Source organism: Mytilus edulis, chromosome 4, assembly GCF_963676685.1.
Source record: "Mytilus edulis chromosome 4, xbMytEdul2.2, whole genome shotgun sequence".
Taxonomy (NCBI): Eukaryota; Metazoa; Mollusca; class Bivalvia; order Mytilida; family Mytilidae; genus Mytilus; species Mytilus edulis.
In genome coordinates, this window is record NC_092347.1 from 70,877,275 (window position 1) to 70,900,798 (window position 23,524).

At 31.6% G+C, this 23,524-nt stretch overlaps 1 protein-coding gene across 2 annotated transcripts; it reads right to left on the reverse strand.

The window, feature by feature from the left end:
• Positions 1 to 722: 722 nt before the first annotated feature.
• Positions 723 to 7,632, reverse strand: LOC139520435 (leucine-rich alpha-2-glycoprotein-like). 2 transcript variants are annotated; one of them, XM_071313037.1, is made up of 5 exons: positions 7,440 to 7,610; positions 6,242 to 6,313; positions 5,090 to 5,161; positions 3,130 to 3,201; positions 723 to 936 (listed from the first exon to the last, which is right to left on the reverse strand). In XM_071313037.1, exons 1-5 carry the CDS (start codon positions 7,511 to 7,513, stop codon positions 876 to 878), a joined length of 351 nt encoding a protein of 116 aa, XP_071169138.1. In that variant the 5' UTR covers positions 7,514 to 7,610; the 3' UTR covers positions 723 to 875. The 2 variants fall into 2 exon arrangements, with proteins under 2 accessions (XP_071169138.1, XP_071169139.1); XM_071313038.1 differs by lacking the exon at positions 3,130 to 3,201 and having other exon boundaries at positions 7,440 to 7,632.
• Between the last annotated feature and the right edge of the window lie 15,892 nt (positions 7,633 to 23,524).

The following is a 23,524-nucleotide window of genomic DNA, read 5'->3' on the forward strand; positions in this document are numbered from 1 at the left end:
TGTTAACGAAGAAAGGTATATCAATATAGTTGTAATACAGAGTGTATATAAATATAGCTGTAATACAAAGTGTATACCAATATAGCTGTAATACAAAGTGTATACCAATATAGCTGTAATACAGAGTGTATACCAATATAGCTGTAATACAGAGTGTATACCAATATAGCTGTAATACAGAGTGTATACCAATATAGCTGTAATACAGAGTGTATACCAATATAGTTGTAATACAGAGTGTATACCAATATAGCTGTAATACAGAGTGTATACCAATATAGCTGTAATACAGAGTGTATACCAATATAGCTGTAATACAGAGTGTATACCAATATAGCTGTAATACAGAGTGTATACCAATATAGCTGTAATACAGAGTGTATACCAATATAGCTGTAATACAGAGTGTATACCAATATAGCTGTAATACAGAGTGTATACCAATATAGCTGTAATACAGAGTGTATACCAATATAGCTGTAATACAGAGTGTATACCAATATAGCTGTAATACAGAGTGTATATCAATATAGCTGTAATACAGAGTGTATACCAATATAGCTGTAATACAGAGTGTATACCAATATAGTTGTAATACAGAGTAGGGATGTACAAAAGACTTAAAAAATTCACTGTAGGCTCTAACTTTTCAATTAAATTATTACGGAAATTCAATATCAATTCCATTGTAATAAAAAAAACAGTTTCCTAGAACTCCTATCAACAATACAGTACATTTTATTTTTGAAACATTTACTATTTTTCACTCACTATTATAGAATACACAAACATTTACAATGGAAGTTAAACGTTGACTTAATTTAGTTCATGTAGCTTGGTACTTTTACACATTTGTTCTCTAGAATGCACTGTCATCAACTATGTGTATCTTTTCCATTGGTTTTAGTGACATCTGTACTACTAACTCTGTGTTTCCTGATAAAGAAAAATCCATATAATTATATTTTCTTTAATTTCAAAATATTTCCGCTTAGAATGAATACCTTTAATTTTTTTTTATGTTATCATCAATAATACAGTGAGGTAAAACTTACCAATCAAAGGAAAAAGGATCTTGTGCCTTGTCATTTAGCTCAACAATATTACTCGGGATACTGTACACATTGAACATCTTTGTAGGTTAATGTAGTTACTGCAGGATAATTCTTAAATAATTTGATTAACATTCAAAAAATGATTTTGTTTGGTTCGATGACCTTGTTTTCTTGGTTTACATATTTTTAATAATAGAGGATATAGTTTCTGATTGATTATGATACACTATTTTGGAAGGTTTGGTGCCAATATAAAAAAAAACAGGCATTCTCTAATTCTGTTATCTAAGTTTTCGTATAATTGATAGGTTAAGACAATCATCAACAAGATTCGGACGACAAAATATCTTTATAATCGAGGATTTTCAAGATTTAAAGCTATCTTATTTTTCTTAGAAATGTTACACTTTAACCTGAAACCTTAAAATATCAAACAGGATATTTTTTTCTTATTTCTATGAAAATTTATAAACATTTTCAAGAATCGAAAATAAAGAACTTTAGAAATTCCATTCACAAAGTGTAAATTTACTTGAAACATGACATGCATATAGAAACGTAAATTCGAGATATATATGTAACGACACACTATCAGATTCCAGTGTTGTTATCTGATTGCTGTCCAGTTCCTTAAACATAAAAATGTTTGAATTAGATTGCTTTATCAAATTTTAAACATCCTAGGCTTTTTCATGTGTGTATTAAAGTATTCATTATGAAGGTAAACCTAGAAAAAGCGATTCAGACGCAAAAAGGTAATCGAGTTTCATTTCATTAAATAGCGCTGTCTCGATATGTCTGGTGGTGACTGACTTCAATTTTATATTAACCAGTTTCCCTCTGCGACTTTTTACTTCTTTGTCATATGAAGTTGCTATGCAAATGTTACATTGATATGTTCCTACTGTCAAAATCACAGTTCTATCCTCTATTCCCTGAATGTGACTTACTGAATAAGACTTATCATTAGGTTTGTGCTCACATAAGCAACACGAAGGATGCGATATGTTAAGCAGGATATACTTATCATTCCAAAGAACTGAGATGATCCCCGATTTTTGGATAGTTTTATTTTTGATGAGTCGCTAGTTTTCTATGTTGTGATTTGCATACTGTTGTCTTAAAATTTTTTCCTTTTTTTTGCCATGATGTTTTGTTTGACTCGTGAGATTTAATATTCCTTTGATACCTTTAGCCCCTCGTAGACAAAATTCAGAAGGCTTAAAGTTTAAAGAAAAAAAAACCTCATATACCCTCCTTGGTATTTTGCATTAAAGCTCCTTCCATTATCGGAACAGTTAAAATAATGTTCACAAAAATATATTTCAACTCTCACTTTTATTTCCCTTTCTTAAATATAAGAATAAATGAAAAAGGAAAAGATAAAGAAAACAAGCACACTTTTCAAGGAAACAACTGTTAACAACAAAAATATGAGTCATTAATTGGGGTCTAGAGCTAGGTTCATCGTAAAGGATATTGATAAATTTATATTAGGAAACATTTATGTCAATGACCACATTTAACCTCAAGCTCGATTTATTAATGATGACAAAATTTAATTTGGCTCCTCTTACGTTAAGTGTATATGCTCTTATTTCCACATGTGTATAACTGGATAAAATATCAAACGTACACATTCACAGGGGTAAATAAAAATCGTTTAGAGAACAATGTGTTGGTTGTTCTAAAGATGCTAGTTAATCATCAAAGATGTTCATAGATTACGGTATTTTTGTGCAAGAAAATTTAATGTATACATGATTAAAATTGTGTCTTTCCTGTTTCCTGTTTCCTGGCACACATTATAACGAGCGACAAAATTTTATCAAAGGAAAATACACATATTGTAGGAAAATTGTGAAACGCAATCAAAGAATGTTATTTTACGTGAATAAGAAACCTTTCATGACAAAGTAGAAATCAAAGGGATTATCATAACTCAAATCGATGAGAAACTTTAAACATCATGGCAAAAAAATATAAAAGAACAAAATACACAGGGTTGCGAGACGTTATGAGACGGAAAACCTACAATGTATAGTGGTTTTTAAAACGGAATCAAATTACTTACAAGTGTTGAAGAGCAGTCAAGCCTTGAAATAAATTCCCATCTAGCGTTGTAATTCGATTGCTCTTTAAGGTCCTGAAAAATATCATTTTTAACATAACTTCCTCTTTTACATTTGTAACAGTTCATAATAAAACTGTTCTATGTAGAAAATAGTAAGCAACTAAACGCGAAGTAAAAAATGCGATCATTTCATAAGACGCTCACAACGTATTCTTGGTCCTGGTTCCTATCTACGTTAAATGCATCACTTTATAAAAGTTTATGGAAGCGGGATCAATTTACCCGTTAATAATACATCACACCCTACTGCACTGGTTACCGAAATTTCTGAAAAACCAAACCAGACACTTTATATCTGAGAAACAGGCTATATATGCCCTCAATTTTAGAATTCCTTCATACATTTTTGTATTATTCAAAATTGTCTGTAAATTGTGTGTTTCACAAAGATCAACAGTCTTCACCTTTAAAGTATAGTATGTTCTTTTTTAACCGGTACAGATTAGGTGTTGTTGCATCTTACAAAGTCTATCCAAATAAATCCGCTCAAGCCAGTGCTTATGGGTCGTCTTAAACTTGCAGTTAGGTGAGCATTGTTTTTTAGCTTCGTTTTGAAGGCCTCACTGCGATGATGCAATACAGCAAGTAAAAGCGCTGCTTCTTCTCTTTTTGCTGTACATGTCCTGATTGTGTGTCATGGAAGGATAACCACATCCTTTGTTTTTCTATCATACTGATCAATGTTTAGAATACAATAGAAAGTCTTTACTTCCTAATTGATAAAATGATTATTAATTAAAAACTACCAAGACGGTGAAGTATCGTTTGATTTTTTTTTGAAATTCATATTAGAGGAATTTGAAGCAATGTTTTGTAAAAGCATTTATTTTGAATAAATTTTGCAAAACATATATCATGTACGTAAGATTAATGTTGTCAAATCGATAATTCAACATCATTTGAAATCGTTCACGTGCGAACTTCAATATAACATTTAGCTATAATTAGGACATGCATGTGCTAAGTAAGTTTAGACACAAAAAAGAAAAGAAAAACTAAATTTGCCATTGCAAGCAATAGCGGATGGCACCCTTTCCCTATTGCCAGGCGAGCGGCAACAATATAGAAGATTCCAAAGTCAAAGAGTACATCTACACATTCAAATTATCATTTTGTGAAGTTTCATTCAGATAGGAGCATTTTGAACAAAACAGTCATTATTGGTAAAGACACTCTACAGAGAAACCAGATTAGCAAAAATGAAAGGCAAGGAAACAAAACATGACCACTGCACAATATCAAAATGGCAGATATAAATACCTAGACACGCCTAAAGGATGTTACAAAAATAAACTAAAAAAAATGAAATACCCTCACAAATAAACTCATCATATATACCAAGATTGACATTTTATTTTTACCCCCAGACGCGCGTTTAGTCTACAAGAGACTTATCAGTGACGCTCAAATAACAAAAAATATTTAAAAGGCCAAATAAAGTACAAAGTTGAAGAGCATTGTGGACCAAAAAAACCTAAATGCATTGCTAAATCAGCTCAGGTAATCTATTCCTGAGGTAGAAAAGCCTTAGTATTTCAAACATTCATAGTTTTTTTAACGGTTAATTTATAATTATGAACCTATCAATGACAACTCAAGTCAATACAGAAGTGTTCACTACTGGGCTGGCGATACCCTCGAGAAATTAAAACTCCAACAGCAGTGACATCGACCCAGAGGTTGTAAATAAACTGATCAGAGATACTAGGACTGAAATTTCATATTTACGCCAGACCCATGTTTAGTCTACAAAAGATTCGTCATTGACGCTTGATTAAAAAAAACCGTAAAAAACCCAAAATAAGTACTTAGTTGAAGAGCATGAGGGACAAAAAATTCCTTAATGTTTTTCCAAATACAGCTAAGGTAATCTATTTTTTTACAGAACCAATTTACTTACAAGATTCCAAGGGCCTCCGACCATTGGAATAAATTAGTAACGATGATGGTGATCAGTTTTCTGTTCAAGTTCCTGAAAATAAGGTTTTTGAAAATTATTTATGCATTTCATTTGTAATATTAATGATATTGATGTAGCTATTTGTATGAAAACTGGTACTCATGTATAACTGTATTGATTAGCGGTATAGGATATCATTTCATGGTTCTTCTTTTTGAGATTTTTTAAAGTTTGCAATGGAGTTCTCTGTTTGTTTTTGACTTTTTAAAGAATTTGAATTCCTTCGGTATCCTCTGCTTCTTGAGTTCTTATTTAACAACGCAACACTGGTGATGGCCATTGTTAATTAAAACTTGGTGATGTATTATAAGGTAAGGTCTCAATCGAAAAAAAGAAAAGAGGTCAAGATAGTGGTTACGACATTAGGAGCATATTTCATTCATATTTGACACAGATTTACCATATCGGTACTGCTTCATAGACGTTTGTAAAACCTTCAAAGGGATGACGTCAACTTTATCACTTTGCACACTTGGTTCAATAACTTCTTTGTTTGCAGAACGATATATTGTATCAAATAGGAGATATATAAAACGGCCAGTTTACAATTCAGTGTATAAAAATCATCTATGCTGTCCTAAAGTTATGTCATTAACTGACTCCTATTTGCAATTTATAGTTTAAAATGTAGATGAGTGGCTTTAGATTTTCAAATAGTTTGGACTATAGCATCATTGAAGTGACATGGATTGTTGAAATGCGCATGTAGTGCAGAAAAAGTAGTACCGTTTATGTTATTAGTCACTTACATATCGAGGGTGTATATCAGCAAATTGATAATATTATTATTCTTTTTGAAGACCTGATCTCAATAAAAAAAAAAGCAAGGTCTTTCTCGCTAATTTTTCATACAATGAATCATGTGTATTGACTTAATTCACACAATTTAAAGTTATCTTATCTAATTACTCGAAATAATCTATGTATTTTTATTCATTCATTAATGACAGTAATGGCCTACATTAAACAGAAGATTAATTTATAAATGAAATACACGTATTTCTTGTTATCGTAAAACGTTAGTAAGATTACGATTTAAGGACTAGCAAAACATGAAAGGAGAAATATTTTTTTTCAATTTGATTTACTTACAAGTCTTGAAGAGAAGTCAAACCTTGGAATAAATTTGCACTTAACGTTCTCATCTGATTGCTGTACAAGTGCCTAAAAAATAGTGGTTTTATGCATTAGTCATAATCCGATCATATTTATAAATACAAACATATTTTCGTTTTAAATAGCATCGGAAAGAGAGAGTTGAAAACTTTTGAAACATAATACATACACACTGAAATAATTTTTTAATGTCATTATTCATGGCTTTACACATGTTTATAATCTTCAATGTCTTACAAAATGAAAGGAATATCAATAGATTCGGAAATGGGGCCAGTTTTTCCCATCACAGCCGCTTCTCTTTTGTTATAACATTTTCCTGTTATTTTCCCTAGCTTGAAAACCACTCACTTCCTCCCTAAACAGAAAAGCTTCATGACAAGGGTCATAGCAGAACAGAGAAGAATTCTTTGAAATCTTAAATTTAAGTAGGATTATATATTTGATACCACGAGTTTTAACATTTTATTACAATTTTAAGTGTTTCCTGTCTGTATACGATTTTATCAAGTACAAAGTTATTTTAAATAAAATCTACTTAGTGTATATATAGTAATATGTTGTAAGGTAATGCTATATAAAAGTAAAGAAAGTGTGATATGTTATTAACTTTTTTAAAAATATTTATAACATGATGGAGTAAAACAGAACTAACTCTGTTAAATAAACTCATTATAGATACCAGGATTAAGATTTTATATCTGCACCAGACGTGCGTTTTATCAACAAAAGAGTTATCAGTGACGCTCGATTAAAATAAAATGTTATAAAGGCCAAATAAAGTACGAGGACCAAAAATTACTACAAATTTTGCCAAATATAGCTAAGCGTTACATTTTACCTTTTGAAACATACAGCTGATGTTTCATTAAATTATTTGTAATGCAACTATAATATAGCCCTAATATATACCTATTTGTTTTTGGTCAATACAAGAAGACATCAACACAGATACACTTATGATGATTTGAAAATAGATACAGTTGGTTATTTTAATAAATCATATTGGGGTTCCTTGTACTATTTAAAGAAGAGAAACGCTTATTGCTAAAAATGAAACAACCAAACTTAAATATTATGAAAAGTAATCGCATATTCATTTTTATTGATATTCTTTAAAAGGAAATCGTCTTCTCTACTTTATTTCAATAAAAGGTGATTTTTGTTTACTTACCTGTCCTGCACAAACATCCATTTAACAAAGGTAAATCCCATTAGTTCAGTATGAATTGATATACACAAATGCATATTAATCTTCTTATTTGATGTGTTTAACTTAATTTTAAAATTCTATCCGACAATGTTTGCTAAAAGAGCATATTAATTTATTTTTTAACGTGTGTCTGTGTATTAAACAGCATGTATGTAACAGTGGTCGGCAACTTATCATATCCGTTTGGGAAAGTCAACGGAAATTACTCACCGACTTGCGCGTTCAATAAAACATTATTTTATTGGTCCGTGACAAACCTTATCCAATAAAGAAATTGCTAATGTAGATAGAATCACCATTGTAGTATTATTTCGAGTTAGCTCGCCTTCAACCACATTATTATTTCTGTAATAACAAATTATTTCCTATTCATTTGAAATTTCTATGATGACGAGATTGGATTAAATATATAATATACACAACACACAATAAAGATTTTTTCTTGAACACTTTGAAATATTTGCCACTGACCGGTAAGCAACCAACAATCAATCAGTCAAAGTGAAGGAAACAGTAAATTGATTTATTTGACAAACTTCAGGAAAGATTTAGCAGGGGATATTTATGTTATGATTTAATAATATTTGATAACTTGATCAAATATCATCCAATCATGAAACAGCACGGTTGTGTCATGGTAAAGATAACAAAAATATCAATGACCTTATTTAGAAAGGAGTAGGTTCAGTAAAATCTTTTTTTGGCCCCAAAATATAGCAGTTTTACAAAATCGTTAAAATGTAAACTTTTAGCTATTTATTGGAAAATAGAACACTTCTGCTACATAAATATCGGCTCTTTTTGCTAAGGATTTTCTTATCCCAGGAATAGATTACATTAGACGTATTTGGAACAACTTTTTTGAATTTTGGGTCCTCAATGCCTTCAACTTTGAAATTGTTTGGCTTTATAACTGTTTTGATCTGAGCGTCACTAATGAGTCTTGTATAGACGAAACGCGCGTCTGGCGTTTTAAATTATGGTCCTGGTACATCTGATAACTATTTGACAATGCAATCCATATAATCGGGTACTAGCATTCCTAAGTTATGATTTATTACTGAAATCTTCATAATTTTTACATTTGAGTTAAATTTTAGTCGGTCTTAAATGAATGTGGCCGCATTTGTGTTCATTCTTAATATTTAAATGTAAGTTGTATTTCATGGTGATACATATCATATATAAAGGTTGAGAGTAAACACGGATGTGGCCACCTTCATTTTTGACAATAAATATTCGAAAAGTGATATATTATGGCATATTTGATAGATTTTTCATATTTCAGATAGCATTTGAGCGACTTAAATGACTAAATCAGTTCAAATCATTAACATAAAATAATTGAATCGACTGAAGTTCGTACTTAAGTGTTAACAAAGTGTCCAAAATATTTCATTGGATGGACCTAAAATTTGAGGCCAAAATCGGCTTTTACCGGACATACTAATTTTATAGGGTTAGACAATACAAATTAAATTAAAAAAAATATATAAGCTAATGTTGATTTTGTTTATTTTTTGCAGTAAATCTACAAGTAGAGTGTCTTTATATATTTATTTACAAAATATGAAGTACTAGGTTATCAATCATCTAACAGACAAAGAAATATGGAAGAAATGTATATTAGATAAGCAAATGAATAACACATATGTTTTAATCGCTCATTAAATTGGAAGTAAACTAAAAGGAAATCATTTAGTAAGGCAATAGAATTGAATTTTTCAAGCGCGGGGATTTTCAAGTTGTTAACATAATGGTTGCAGTATTAATCATCAAAATAAAAGTCGGTTAAAAAAACCCGTGAAGTTATTATTACTGTGAATCTTCTTTAATTTAGCCATGGCGTTGTCAGTTTATTGTCGATTTATGAGTTTGACTGTCCCTCTGGTATCTTTCGTCCCTCTTTCTTAACTCATTCAGTTCATTCAAAATTATGATAAAATTGCAATTTTTTCGATGCATGCAAACGGTTTAACAAATTACTGACATAAAACACAGCGAAATAAAACCAAAGTACAAGGTGATAAAATAAAGCATACTTACAATCTATTTACATTTGAATTCCCTTTCCAGGCTATGATTAAAGCATTGCTTTATGTTTCTATACATATTGTTTCTATGACGATTCCAAAGTGAAAGGTATTGATTTTTGACTAACTGTATAAATATTAAAACTGGGTTTTCCTTCCATCTTTCTTTAAAGTAATTATCTATATTTACAAAAATAATATATACAGTAATATAAATATAAATGTGAAATTGCAATATATCCTTCAAATTTACTCCACTCGAGCATTGTAGATACTAGCTATATATAGTATGTAGTGGAATCAAATCTTAACCGATTGAAAATATGTCTTATTTTCTTACAGTGCACTTTGATGATAGTTTTACTGCGATGTTCTACAACACATGGTTAATATTTATGACCAGTTATACAGTTTGATTACAGAAACCACATTTCAATTTAAAATAAACAGTTTCTTCAGAAAAGATGTATATCAAGCGGATACAATTGATATCACATTGAATTGGAGTAGTTGTAGACCTCAGATACTAGCTATTGGTTACAAAACATATTGCATCCTAGGTTACGGCCTAGGATGTCCTCAATCTTGTAGGTTCGATAAATGTATCAAATTATAAGTTTAACTGTCAATATTTGCAAACATTGAAGCTAACAATGTGCTGTTATGAAAACAAATATAATTGTAAAAGTAAGTATGATAAAATACATGTACACTCATTAACGAACCAATACTAGTATTGTGTCTTTTTTTGAAATTTTAGGATAAAGTTGAAATTCAAAGCCATATTAAAAGAATTAAAAGAGGAAATTGATTGATAGACCTATAACTAATGTTCTTTAAAAATGTTGTAACATTGAAACTGAATTATTGTCTGTTTATTAATTTAAAAAATAAGATTAAATTACAACATCCATTAGTGGTACTCGATTTCAAATCAAGAGATTGAGTTTTTTTTTTTATGAAAGAATTGATTTTTAAAAAAAAGTTAAAAAGTTTGTTTAACAGTGAACCAATCGGGTGCCTAGGTAAATTGCCAATAGCTTTGTGTCTTATGTCGCGTAATAGTCATATGACTTATAGGATAAATTAAGTAAGTAAATATTATTATCAATATCAACTCCATTATTAAAAAATAAAGTTCCCTAGAATTCATATCAACAAAACAGTACATTTTATTTCTGAAACATCCACTTTTAATCACTCACTATTATAGAATACACAAACTGTTACAATGGAAGTTAAAACGTTGACTTATTTTAGTACATGTTGTTTGGTACTGTTATACAATTTTTCTCTAGCATGCACAGTCATAACTGTATGTATCTTTTCGTTGGTTTAAGTGACATCTTTACTACAAACTCTGTGTTTCCTGATAAAGAAAAATCCATATAATTATTTTTTTCTTTAATATTAAGATATTTCCGCTTTGTATAAATACCTTTACCTTTTTTTCATACTTTACAAACAAATGTTAAAATCAAAGGAAAAAAAGGCTCTTATGCAGCCTTGTCATTTAGCTCAAAAATATTATACAGTTTATCTTTGTAGGTAAATGTAGTAACTGCAGGATAATTCTTATGTAATTTGCATAACATCCAAAAATGATTTTGATTGGTCCGATGGCATTGTTTTCTTGGTTTACACTGATGATAATAGAGGATATAGTTTCTGATTGATTATGATACACCCCTTTAGGAAAATTTGGTGCCAATATATTAACAACCAGCCATTCTCTAATCCAGTTATCTCAGTTGTCGTTTGATTGATCGGTTAAGACAATCATCAACAAGATTCGAACGACAAAATCTGTTTATAATTGAGAATTTTTAAGATGCAAAGCAATCTTATTTTTGTTAGAAATGATACACTTTTACGTGAAACTTTTTGATATTAAATAGGATTTTTTTTTTATTTCTAGGACACTTAAGGGGGCTCGCGGGTCTAAATCAATTTTTTTTCTAACATGGGATTGCTCTATATTTTTTCATAAATAAACTTTATCATATACTTAATAGAAAAATGAAATAAAAAAATGGGGTCACCGTTCATTTAAGCTCACAATCTGCCTTCGGAAGAAGCATACATTTTTGTTAATGTCTCTTTTTTCTGTTGAACTAAAAGGAGAAATAAAGGTAATATCGAAATAAAAACAGAACCAAATTACAGAAATCGCTAAAATTATTTAGTTTATGTAAAGCTTATTTGAAAACAATAATAAAAAATATAGGTCACCGATGAGTTAAAGAAGATATTTGAACTTTAATATAAAAAAGGCATTTTTGCACCAAAGGGAGCTTTCAAAGATAAAAACATTTTAAAAGTCATCTGGGGCCAAACCGAATCGATTTTTTTGGTTGATTTTTGTACCATATCATAAAGTAATAACAAATAGTGTAACAAATAAAATATGTTATGAAACAACAAATGCTTAATTCTTTGCCGAAATTTTTGTACCCGCGAGCCTCCTTAAGAAACGTTTTTCAAGATTAGATCATAAAAAACTTTAGAAATTTCATTCACAAAGTATAAATTTACTTGAATCATGATATGTATTCAGAAACGTTAATTCGATATATATATATATATATATATATATATATATATAAGTACGTCTGAGTCAGTGACAACCCTACAACAGATGTACCCATCGGATCGCCATCAATGATGGTGATACATGGCTGTGTACATAATGTATATACAACTCGTCTAAACATCAACCCAACAATGTTAGATCTGTAAATTTGCTTTCGCAAATTTTTGGTTCTTCCCTCGCCGGGATTCGAACCCATGCTACTGTGATATCGTGACACCAAATCGCCTGCACTGCAGCCGTCCCGCTAGACCACACGACCACCTGGGCTCTCAAAAAAAGAGCTTTCGGTGGGCATGTGTTACCTTTCCACGTCAGTTTTAATCTAGCGGCGTACTACAGTACATGATATATAAGGCATGAAGATGTTATTGTTACAGATCAGCTAAATTATCTATAGTAAAGGATCCTACAAATTAATGTAAGATACAGTCACAGAAAATAATTATATTCATAAGTACGTCTGAGTCAGTGACAACCCTACAACAGATGTATCCATCGGATCGCCATCAATGATGGTGATACATGGCTGTGTACATAATGTATATACAACTCGTCTAAACATCAACCCAACAATGTTAGATCTGTAAATTTGCTTTCGCAAATTTTTGGTTCTTCCCTCGCCGGGATTCGAACCCATGCTACTGTGATATCGTGACACCAAATCGCCTGCACTGCAGCCGTCCCGCTAGACCACACGACCACCTGGGCTCTCAAAAAAAGAGCTTTCGGTGGGCATGTGTTACCTTTCCACGTCAGTTTTAATCTAGCGGCGTACTACAGTACATGATATATAAGGCATGAAGATGTTATTGTTACAGATCAGCTAAATTATCTATAGTAAAGGATCCTACAAATTAATGTAAGATACAGTCACAGAAAATAATTATATTCATAAGTACGTCTGAGTCAGTGACATGCCTTATATATCATGTACTGTAGTACGCGGCTAGATTAAAACTGACGTGGAAAGGTAACACATGCCCACCGAAAGCTCTTTTTTTGAGAGCCCAGGTGGTCGTGTGGTCTAGCGGGACGGCTGCAGTGCAGGCGATTTGGTGTCACGATATCACGTACAGTAGCATGGGTTCGAATCCCGGCGAGGGAAGAACCAAAAATTTGCGAAAGCAAATTTACAGATCTAACATTGTTGGGTTGATGTTTAGACGAGTTGTATATATATATATATATATATATATATATATATATATATATACGACGGCGCACCAGCAGATTCTAGTGTTGTTATCCGATTGCTGTCCATTTCCTTAAACTAAAAAATGTTTGATTTTAATTGCTTTATCAAATTTCAAACATTCTCGGCTTTGTCATGTATGTATTACAGTGTTCTTGATGAAGGTTAACATAGAAAAAACGATTCAGGCGAACAAAACTAGTCAAATTTGATTTCTATTTAATAGTGCTATCTCGATACGGCAGGTGGCTGACTTCAATTTTACATAAACCAGTTCCCCTTCGCGACTTTTATCTTTTTGTCATAAAAAGGTGCAATGAATATTTTACATTGATATGTCCCTACTGTCGTTATCACTGTTTTGTCCTCTATTCCTTGAATGTGACCTACTAAATCAGACTTATCACCGGGTGTGTGCTCAGATGAGCAACACGACGGATGCGACGTGTCAAGCAGGATCTGCTTTTCATTCCAAATTACATAGTCGCTAGTTTTCTCAGGTGTGTTATATATATTGTTGTCCCATAGTGGTTTTTTATGCCATGATGTTATCAGTATAATATTGACACGTGAGTTTGAATATTGGTATATTTGCCCCCCCCCCCCCCCCCCCCCTTGTAGACAAAATTAAGAACATTAAAGATCCTTCCATTAGTTGAACAGTAAAAATAACATTACCAAAAATGTATTCCAACACTAATTTTTATTTCCCTTTGATTAAATTTCAGAATAAATAGAAAAGGAAAAGATAAAGAAAACATACGCACTATTCACGGAAACAATATAATTGTGAACAACAAAAATATGAGTCATTAATTGAGGTCTGGAGCTTGTTAAATCGCAAAGGATATTGATAAATTTATATAAGGAAACATTTATGTCAGTGACCACATTTAACCTCAAGCTCGATTTATTAATGACGACAAAATTAAATTTGACTTCTCTTACGTTAAATGTATATGCTCGTATTTCCGTATGTGTATAACTGGATAAAATATTAAACGTTTACATTCACAAGGGTAAATGAAAATAGTTTAGAGTACGATGTGTTGGTTGTTCTGTAGATATTAGTTAATTACCAAGGATGTATATAGATTATGGTATTTTTGTGCAGGAAAATTCCATGTATACTTGATTAAAATAATGTCTTTCCTGATTCCTGTTTCCTGGCAGCCAAAAACAGATAACGAGCGACAAAATTTTATCACAGAAAAAACACATATTGTAGGAAAATTGCAAAACGCAATCAAAGAATGTTATTGTACGTGAATAAAAAGCGGGAGATGACAAAATAGAAACCAAAGGGATGATCATGATTCAAATCGATTACAAACTTAAAATATCATGTCAAAAAAATATAAACGAACAAAAGACACAGTGTTGCGAGACGTTATGAGACGGAAAACCGACAATGCATATATATATATAGTGGTTGATTTTTCAAACGGAAACAAATTACTTACAAGTGTTGAAGAACAGTCAAGCCATGCAAAAAATATTCCATCTAGCGTTGTAATTCGATTGCTTTTTACGGTCCTGAAAAATATCATAACTTCCTCCTTTACAATTGTGACAGTTCGTAACAAAACTTTGATTTCCAGTATGTTCTATTTTGACCGGCCCATATAAGGTTGTGTTGCATCTTACAAAGTCTTTCCAAATATTTCTGCAAATAATTTCGCTCAAGCCAGTGCTAAGAATCGTCTTAAACTTGCAGTGAGGTAAGCATTTATTTTGCTCCGTGTTGAAGGCCACACTGCGATGATATGCAGCAAGAAAAGCGCTGCTTCTTTGATTTTTGCTGTACATGTCCTGATTGTGTTTCATTGAAGGATACCTACATCCTCTGTTTTCCATCATAATGATAAATGTTTAGAATACAATAGAAAGACAATACTTCCTAAGTGATAAAAGGATTATTAATTAAAAACGACCTAGACGATAAAGTAAGCTTTGATTTTTTTTCGAAATTCGTATCACTGGAATTTGAAGCAATGTTTTGGTAAATAATTCAACATCATTTGACACCGTTATCGTGCGAACGTCAATATAACAACTAGCAATAGTTAGGTTATGAATGTGCTAAGAAAGTTTAGTCATAAAAAGAAAGATCATCAACATTGAAAAGTGAACCAAGGGCTTCACCGGAAAGAACCATTTCGTTGACTGATCTTCTTACACAGGTTGATACTTGAAACATTTTATTAGCTTCTTTTGACATCAACATTGCTCTTTCATGCCAATAGCCAATGTGTTCAACTCTAAAATTCTAAAAGTGGTCCGGATAAATAAACTCATGATAGATACCAGGATTAAATGTTGTTATTACGCCAGACGCGCGTTTCGTCTACAAAAGACTCATCAGTGACGCTCGAATCCAAAATAGTTAATAAGGCCAAATAAAGTACGAAGTTGAAGAGCATTGGAGACCAAAATTCCTAAATCTGTTTCCAAATACAGCTAAGGTAATCTAAGGTAGAAAAATCTTAGTATTTCTACAATTCTAATGTTTTGTAAACAGTTAATTTATAAATATGACCATATCAATTATAATGTATGTCAGCACAGAAGTACTGGGCTGGTAATACCATCAGGGAATTAAAACTCCACCAGCAGTGACATAGACCCAGAGGTTGTAAATAAAAGCCATAGAACCTTATTAAGTAGTGCTAAATAATTTGCCTTCCTTAATCCGGACATTTATACCTTACTTTGCGAAATTGGGTACTTTATCACATTATTTCAATTAAAAGAGTCTATTCCCCCATATTTTCTATTTCTAATTATGAGAACACCTTTAACGAATGATGACATTATATCATTAACGACATTTTTCTATATCTGAGAAAATTGAAAAATATTTTTTAAAATACAAGAAAAAGATCATAGAGATCAGTAAAATAACAAAAATACCGAACTCGAAGGAAAATTTAAATCGTAAGTTCCGTATCAAATGGCAAAATCAAAAGCTCATACGAATGGAAAACAACAGTAACTGTCATATTCCTGACTTGGTATAGGCATTTCTTTTTATTGAAAATGATGGGTTGAACCTAGATTCTTAGCTAGCTGCATCACTCAGTTGTATGACAGTCACATATTTCCATTATATTGACAACAATGTGTGAGCAAAACAGACATAACTGGTAAACATGTCAACATATGGGTACAGTAGTCAACATTGTAGAGTAATCTTAATCACTTATAAAAAGTATGTCACACAAAGAAATACAAAATGGCATATAGACACTCTATATATAAAGCAGATAAGCAAAAATGAAAGATAATGATACAAAATATGAGCACAGCATAATACCACATTGGGAGGATAAATAACGAGGCACGCCAAAAAGATATTACAAAAAATGGACTAAACAAATTGAACTACCCTACAAAATTAACGTATTTGTACATGAAATAGGAATATAAGAACAGTTTAACAACAGAACATGTCGAAAATGATTTGTTGCAGAACCAATTTACTTACAAGATTCAGAGAGCCGTCGACCATTGAATTTGCAACGATAATGGTGATCAGTTTTCTGTTCAAGTTCCTGAGAAAAAAAACGCTTTTAAAAATTATGTCTGCATTTCATTAGTAATATTCATGAAATTGACGTAGAGAGAAAACTAGTATTCATGTATAACTGTATCAAGGTTCTTATGTTTCTTATTTCAGTTTGTAATGGAATTGTCTGCTTGTTTTCAACTTATTGAAGAATTTGAATTCCTTCTGTAACTTCTGAATCTTCAGATTAATTAAAAAAGTAACTGTAGAAATACCTCGATATTTGCTGAAACATCATGCATATTAACTTGGAGACAAATTGATTTACCTTAAATAGGACTCTACCAGTGGTTCACAGTGGGACATCAACAAAAAAGTGAAATGTACAATAGGAATATTCTAAACTAATGTGTCGAAAGGACCGGAACAAAGTCATAACAATATAGCACCGATCACCGGCAAACAGTCTATACAACATTATACAAATCTCAAGACTGTACAATACTTAAACTCTGGGATAATATCATGAGATCCAGTAGTGTAGGGTGATTTTGCTCCACATGAAGCACTTATGATGCTCATGGCGAGTTCAAATGAGGTGGTGTCACAATTAAGGAAAGAGAAACGAGGAAACTATAGTGGTTACCACAATAAGAACACATTCTTGTCATCAGTGTCACAGATGTACCATGTCGTTACCGGTTCATCAATTTAAGATGGCGTCAGTAAAACCTATGAAGGAATGACGTCAACTTTTTTTACTTTGAATCCTTGGTTCAATTACTTGTTTGTAAGCAGCAACCGTCAGTCTATATATTCATTATACATGCTTTTGGAAACACTAGCTCTGAAATAGTGTATCAAATGGGAGCAAGGTTGGCAAAAGCGCATGCCAGTGGTAAATACCGGTAATAACCGGTCAATACTGGCAAATACCGGCAATTACTGGTCGATTACAATTTTTGGTGGTCATTACTATAAAAACCACTCTTTATCTGGGCAATTACTGTTAGTTATGAAGTAATGAAAGTGTAAAGTAATTTTTAATGCTTTCTTTTCTATTTCATCTGTTTATTGTTATTTATTTCTTAGTATTTTATATTAAAAGTGAAAGATGAAAACTGTTTCGTACCTGTTTCAAACTTTCCATCTCCTGCATGAAGAAGATTTTGTCTTTCACAGTTGAATGGACAGGAAATATTTTATTGGTTAAAGGGAGTCTTCGAATATAACTTGTATTACTTTCAAACAATGTTTTGTCATCATTTATTTGGGGCTGTTGTTTAACATTTTAAATTGTCACACCTAGCAATACCAGGTGATAGGTATAATAACACATGTAACTTTATTTAATTTTTATTATAATTACCAGTAAAAATCATACATTTTGAATAAAAAAATATGTTGATTTCAAATAGTTGAAATCATAACTATGTCAATGTGTAAAAGAGGGACGAAAGATACCAAAGGGACAGTCAAACTCATAAATCTAAAACAAACTGACAACGCCATGGCTAAAAATGAAAAAGACAAACAGAGAAACAATAGTACACATGACACAACATAGAAAAATAAAGAATAAACAACACGAACCCCACTAAAAACTAGGGGTGATCTCAGGTGCTCCGGAAGGGTAAGCAGATCCTGCTCCACATGTGGCACCCGTCGTGTTGCTTATGTGATTACAAATCCGGTAAATAGTCTAATTCGGTAGGTCACATTCATGAAAGGGAAGGGGGTTGTAGTTACGACGTAAGGAACATATCCGATATCATTTGTGAAACGGTTATTCCATAACGGTCAACCAACTCGTGATGGCGTCCGTAAAATTTACGAAGGGATGATTTCAACTTCACCATTTGAAACTCTTGGTTTAATAGCTTCCTTGTGAGCAGTAACCCTCTATCAAGAAAATCATGATAGGAAATGCAAGCACGGGAATATCGTATCAATTGGGAGATATATACTCCGTATGCAGGTGCTGCTGGAATGTTGCTACTTAGAAATGGAAAGTTCACAATTGGAAAGCTGAAATCATCTCTTTAATATATGTTACACTATATAGATGAAATTAGGAATTACCCGTAATTGCAAAAATTTAGGGGTTACATGTAATTCCTGATGAACTTAGTTAATACAAGTAATTCCTAAAACTGCCCAGTTATTACCAGTAATTACTAATTTTTTAATGAATGTTTACACGGCCTAGGATGTCCTCAATCTTGTAGGTTCGATAAATGTGTCAAATTATAAGTTTAACTATATGTCAATATTTGCAAACATTGAAGCTAACAATGGGCTGTTATGAAAACAAATATAATTGTATTACTTAGAAGTAAGGATGATAAAATGCATGTACACTCATTAACGAACCAATACTAGTATTGTGTCTTTTTTTTAGAAATTTTAGGATAAAGTTGAAATTCAAAGCCATATTAAAAGAATTAAAAGAGGAAATTGATTAATAGACCCATAACTAATGTTCTTTAAAAATGTTGTAAAATTGAAACTGAATTATTGTCTGTTTATTAATTTAAAAAAAAAGATTTAAATTACAACATCCATTAGTGGTACTCGATATCAAATCAAGAGATTGAGTTTTATGTTTTTTTTATGAAAGAATTGATTTTTACCAGTTTTTTTAAAGTTGCTTGGAGAAAAAAGTTAAAAAGTTTGTTTAACAGTGAACCAATCGGGTGCCTAGGTAAATTGCCAATAGCTTTGTGTCTTATGTCGCATAATAGTCATATGACTTATAGGATAAATTAAGTAAGTAAATATTATTATCAATATCAACTCCATTATTAAAAAATAAAGTTCCCTAGAATTCATATCAACAAAACAGTACATTTTATTTCTGAAACATCCACTTTTATTCACTCACTATTATAGAATACACAAACTGTTACAATGGAAGTTAAAACGTTGACTTATTTTAGTACATGTTGTTTGGTACTGTTATACAATTTTTCTCTAGCATGCACAGTCATAGGTTGGTCCCCTCCGTAAAACATTCAGTATGCCTTCGGAATATACAAATATTAACGGTCGGTATGAGCTAATGATGGCCTTGAACTTGAACGTTTCGGTTCCCGGTTTGACGACGTCCACATACGGTACCAGTTGAAATGGCGTTAAACGTCAGACTGTCTTTTCTGTTGCCATCTTAACTAGTTGAAAAGATATAAACCTAAGGTGAAGCTATATCTTAATACAGGAAATAAAATACTATATATAGCCCTAGAACAATTACCCTCAAACTCAATCCCAGCCTTCTCTTTGTACATGTAGTACAAGTTTAGATAGATATTCTTAAACACAAGTAAATGTCTGGAAACTACAACCAGATGCTCCACAGGGCGCAGCTTTATACGACCGCAGAGGTTGATAGGCATGTAGAAATTGCAAGGAACCAATATACCAAATACTTAACATATTACGTGAATATACATTGTTTATTGTACAAAACAATAAAAAAACTTCATCAGCAACATTCTATATTGGCAAATTTCCAATGAAGTTATTTACATAAAGTTATTGGCAAATAAAAATAGAAACTGACATCATAGTCATGTCTGGCAAATGTCCAACATACATTATCTATAAACATTTTAGATAAGATAAGGAAAAAAAGCTTCATCAGCAACATTTTATATTGGCAAATTTCCAATGAAGTTATTTACATAAAGTTATTGGCAAATAAAAATAGAAAATGACATCATAGTCATGTCTGGCAAATTTCCAACATATATTATCAACTACTATTCTATACAAAGAAAGATAACTCTAATTGAAAATTATTTGCTATTGCACAATATTGTGCAATTAGATATTTCTTGCTATTGTGCAATACTGTGCAATTGAAAATTTCTTGCTATTGCACAATACTTGATATGGAATCCTGATTTGGACCAACTTGAAAACTGGGCCCATAATCAAAAATCAAAGTACATATTTAGATTCAGCATATCAAATAAGCCCAAGAATTTAATTTTTGTTAAAATCAAACTTAGTTTAATTTTGGACCCTTTGGACCTTAATGTAGACCAATTTGAAAACTGGACCAAAAATTAAGAATCTACATACACAGTTAGATTTGGCATATCAAAGAACCCATTTATTCAATTTTTGATGAAATCAAACAAAGTTTAATTTTGGACCCCCATTTGGACCAACTTGAAAACTAGACCAATAATTAAAAATCTAAGGACATTTTTAAATTCAGCATATCAAAGAACACCAAGGATTCAATTTTTGTTAAAATCAAACTAAGTTTAATTTTGGACCCTTTGGACCTTAATGTAGACCAATTTGAAAACTGGACCAAAAATTAAGAATCTACATACACAGTTAGATTTGGCATATCAAAGAACCCATTTATTCAATTTTTGATGAAATCAAACAAAGTTTAATTTGGACCAACTTGAAAACTAGGCCAATAATTAAAAATCTAAGTACATTTTTAAATTCAGCATATCAAATAAGCCCAAGAATTTAATTTTTGTTAAAATCAAACTTAGTTTTATTTTGGACCCTTTGGACCTTTAAGTTAATGTAGACCAATTTGAAAACTGGACCAAAAATTAAGAATCTACATACACAGTTAGATTTGGCATATCAAAGAACCCATTTATTCAATTTTTGATGAAATCAAACAAAGTTTAATTTTGGACCCCCATTTGGACCAACTTGAAAACTAGGCCAATAATTAAAAATCTAAGTACATTTTTAAATTCAGCATATCAAATAAGCCCAAGAATTTAATTTTTGTTAAAATCAAACTAAGTTTAATTTTGGACCCTTTGGACCTTAATGTAGACCATTTTGAAAACGGGACCAAAAATTAAGAATCTACAAACATAGTTAGATTCGGCTTATCAAAGAATCTCAATTATTCAATTTTTGATGAAATCACACAAAGTTCAATTTTGGACCCTTTGGGCCCCTTATTCCTAAACTGTTAGGACCAAAACTCCCAAAATCAAACCCAACCTTCCTTTTATGGTCATAAACCTTGTGTTTAAATTTCATAGATTTCTATTTACTTATACTAAAGTTATGGTGCAAAACCAAAAATAATGCTTATTTGGGCCCCTTTTTTGCCCCTAATTCATAAACTGTTGTGACCTCAACTCCAAAAATCAATCCCAACCTTCTTTTTGTGGTCATAAACCTTGTGTTAAAATTTCATTGATTTCTATTTACTTATACTAAAGTTATTGTGCGAAAACCAAGAATAATGCTTATTTGGGCCCTTTTTTGGCCCTTAATTCCAAAACTGTTGGAACCAAAACTCCCAAAATCAATCCCAACCTTCCTTTTGTGGTCATGAACCTTGTGTTAAAATTTCATTGATTTCTATTCACTTTTACTAAAGTAAGAGTGCGAAAACTCGAAGTATTCGGACGACGACGACGACGCCGACGCCAACGTGATAGCAATATACGACCAAAAAATTTTAATTTTTGCGGTCGTATAAAAATAAAATTAGACATATACCTACATTTGCATTAGGGTCCAGTATCCAAAATCTAAATGTTTGGGTAGATTTAGCATTTTAAACCACCAACAAAACATATATATTTAACTAATTTTTGACCCTACAGACCTTAATATGAGCCAATTTGAAAAGTTTAAACCATGACAGACCAAAAATCAAATAGTATCAAGTACACTGTTAGATCCAGCATATCAAAGAAACTAACAAAATTCAATTTATGTTGAAACCAAACAAAACTATATTTTGGACCGAAAAAGACTTTTGTCATTTCGGGGCCTTTTATAACTGACAATGCAGTATGGGCATTATTCATTGTTAAAGGCTGTACAGTAACCAATAGTTGTTGATTTCTGTGATTTCTCGTGTGGAGAATTGTCTCATCGGCATTTATACCACATCATCTTTTTTACATTCAATGTGGACAAAATTTCAAAAGGGCTCAAAAAGTTTCATTTTGGACCTTTTGAACCTTAAAATGGACCAATTTTAAAAATTAAGACACAAAATGAAAATTCTGAACACACAGTTATATCCAGCATATCAACCAAACTAACAAATTCAATATTTGTTGTAATCAAACAAAATTAAAATTAGCTCAATATGGACCAAATTCAAAAAGGACTAAACAAGAATGTGTCCCCAGCACATGGATGCCCCACTCGCACTATCATTTTCCATGTTCAGTGGACCGTGAAATTGGGATCAGAACTCTAATTTGACATTAAAATTAGAAAGATCATATCATATGGAACATATATACTAAGTTTCAGGTTGATTGGACTTCCAACTTCATCAAAAACTACCTTGACCAAAAACTTTAACCTGAAACTGGACAGACGAACAAACGCACAGACCAGAAAACATAATGGCCCTCTACTATCGGAGGTGGGGCATACAAATTAGAAATAGTGTGAACACTGTTAGTTTTGGCTAATCAAAGAGACTAAATAATATATTTTTTAATGAATTCAAACAAAGTTTTTTTTTATTTTGGACCCTTAACATGCTTAAGACCTCAATGTTGACCAATGTAAAAACGGGACCCAAAAATCCAAAATAGCATAGAAAAGGACCCCACAATTTCAAGACTTTGAATTAAACCCCATTGAAACAATACCGTTTGTATAAATTGCTTAATTCTTCAAATACATTCTATGTTTGCCCAAACAAACCAGAGACTACTATATTGGACTAATGTCAACAACAGGGCACTATTAATC

Excerpts from the sequence above, each read along its gene's own strand:
- LOC139520435 (XM_071313037.1), bottom strand. The coding sequence starts at position 7,513 with ATGCATTTGTGTATATCAATTCATACTGAACTAATGGGATTTACCTTT. Across the intron at positions 5,162-6,241 it reads TTGACTTCTCTTCAAGACTT|GAACTTGAACAGAAAACTGA; the intron begins GTAAGTAAATCA and ends CCTTATTTTCAG. Across the intron at positions 937-3,129 it reads TTGACTGCTCTTCAACACTT|GAAACACAGAGTTAGTAGTA; the intron begins GTAAGTAATTTG and ends TTTCTTTATCAG.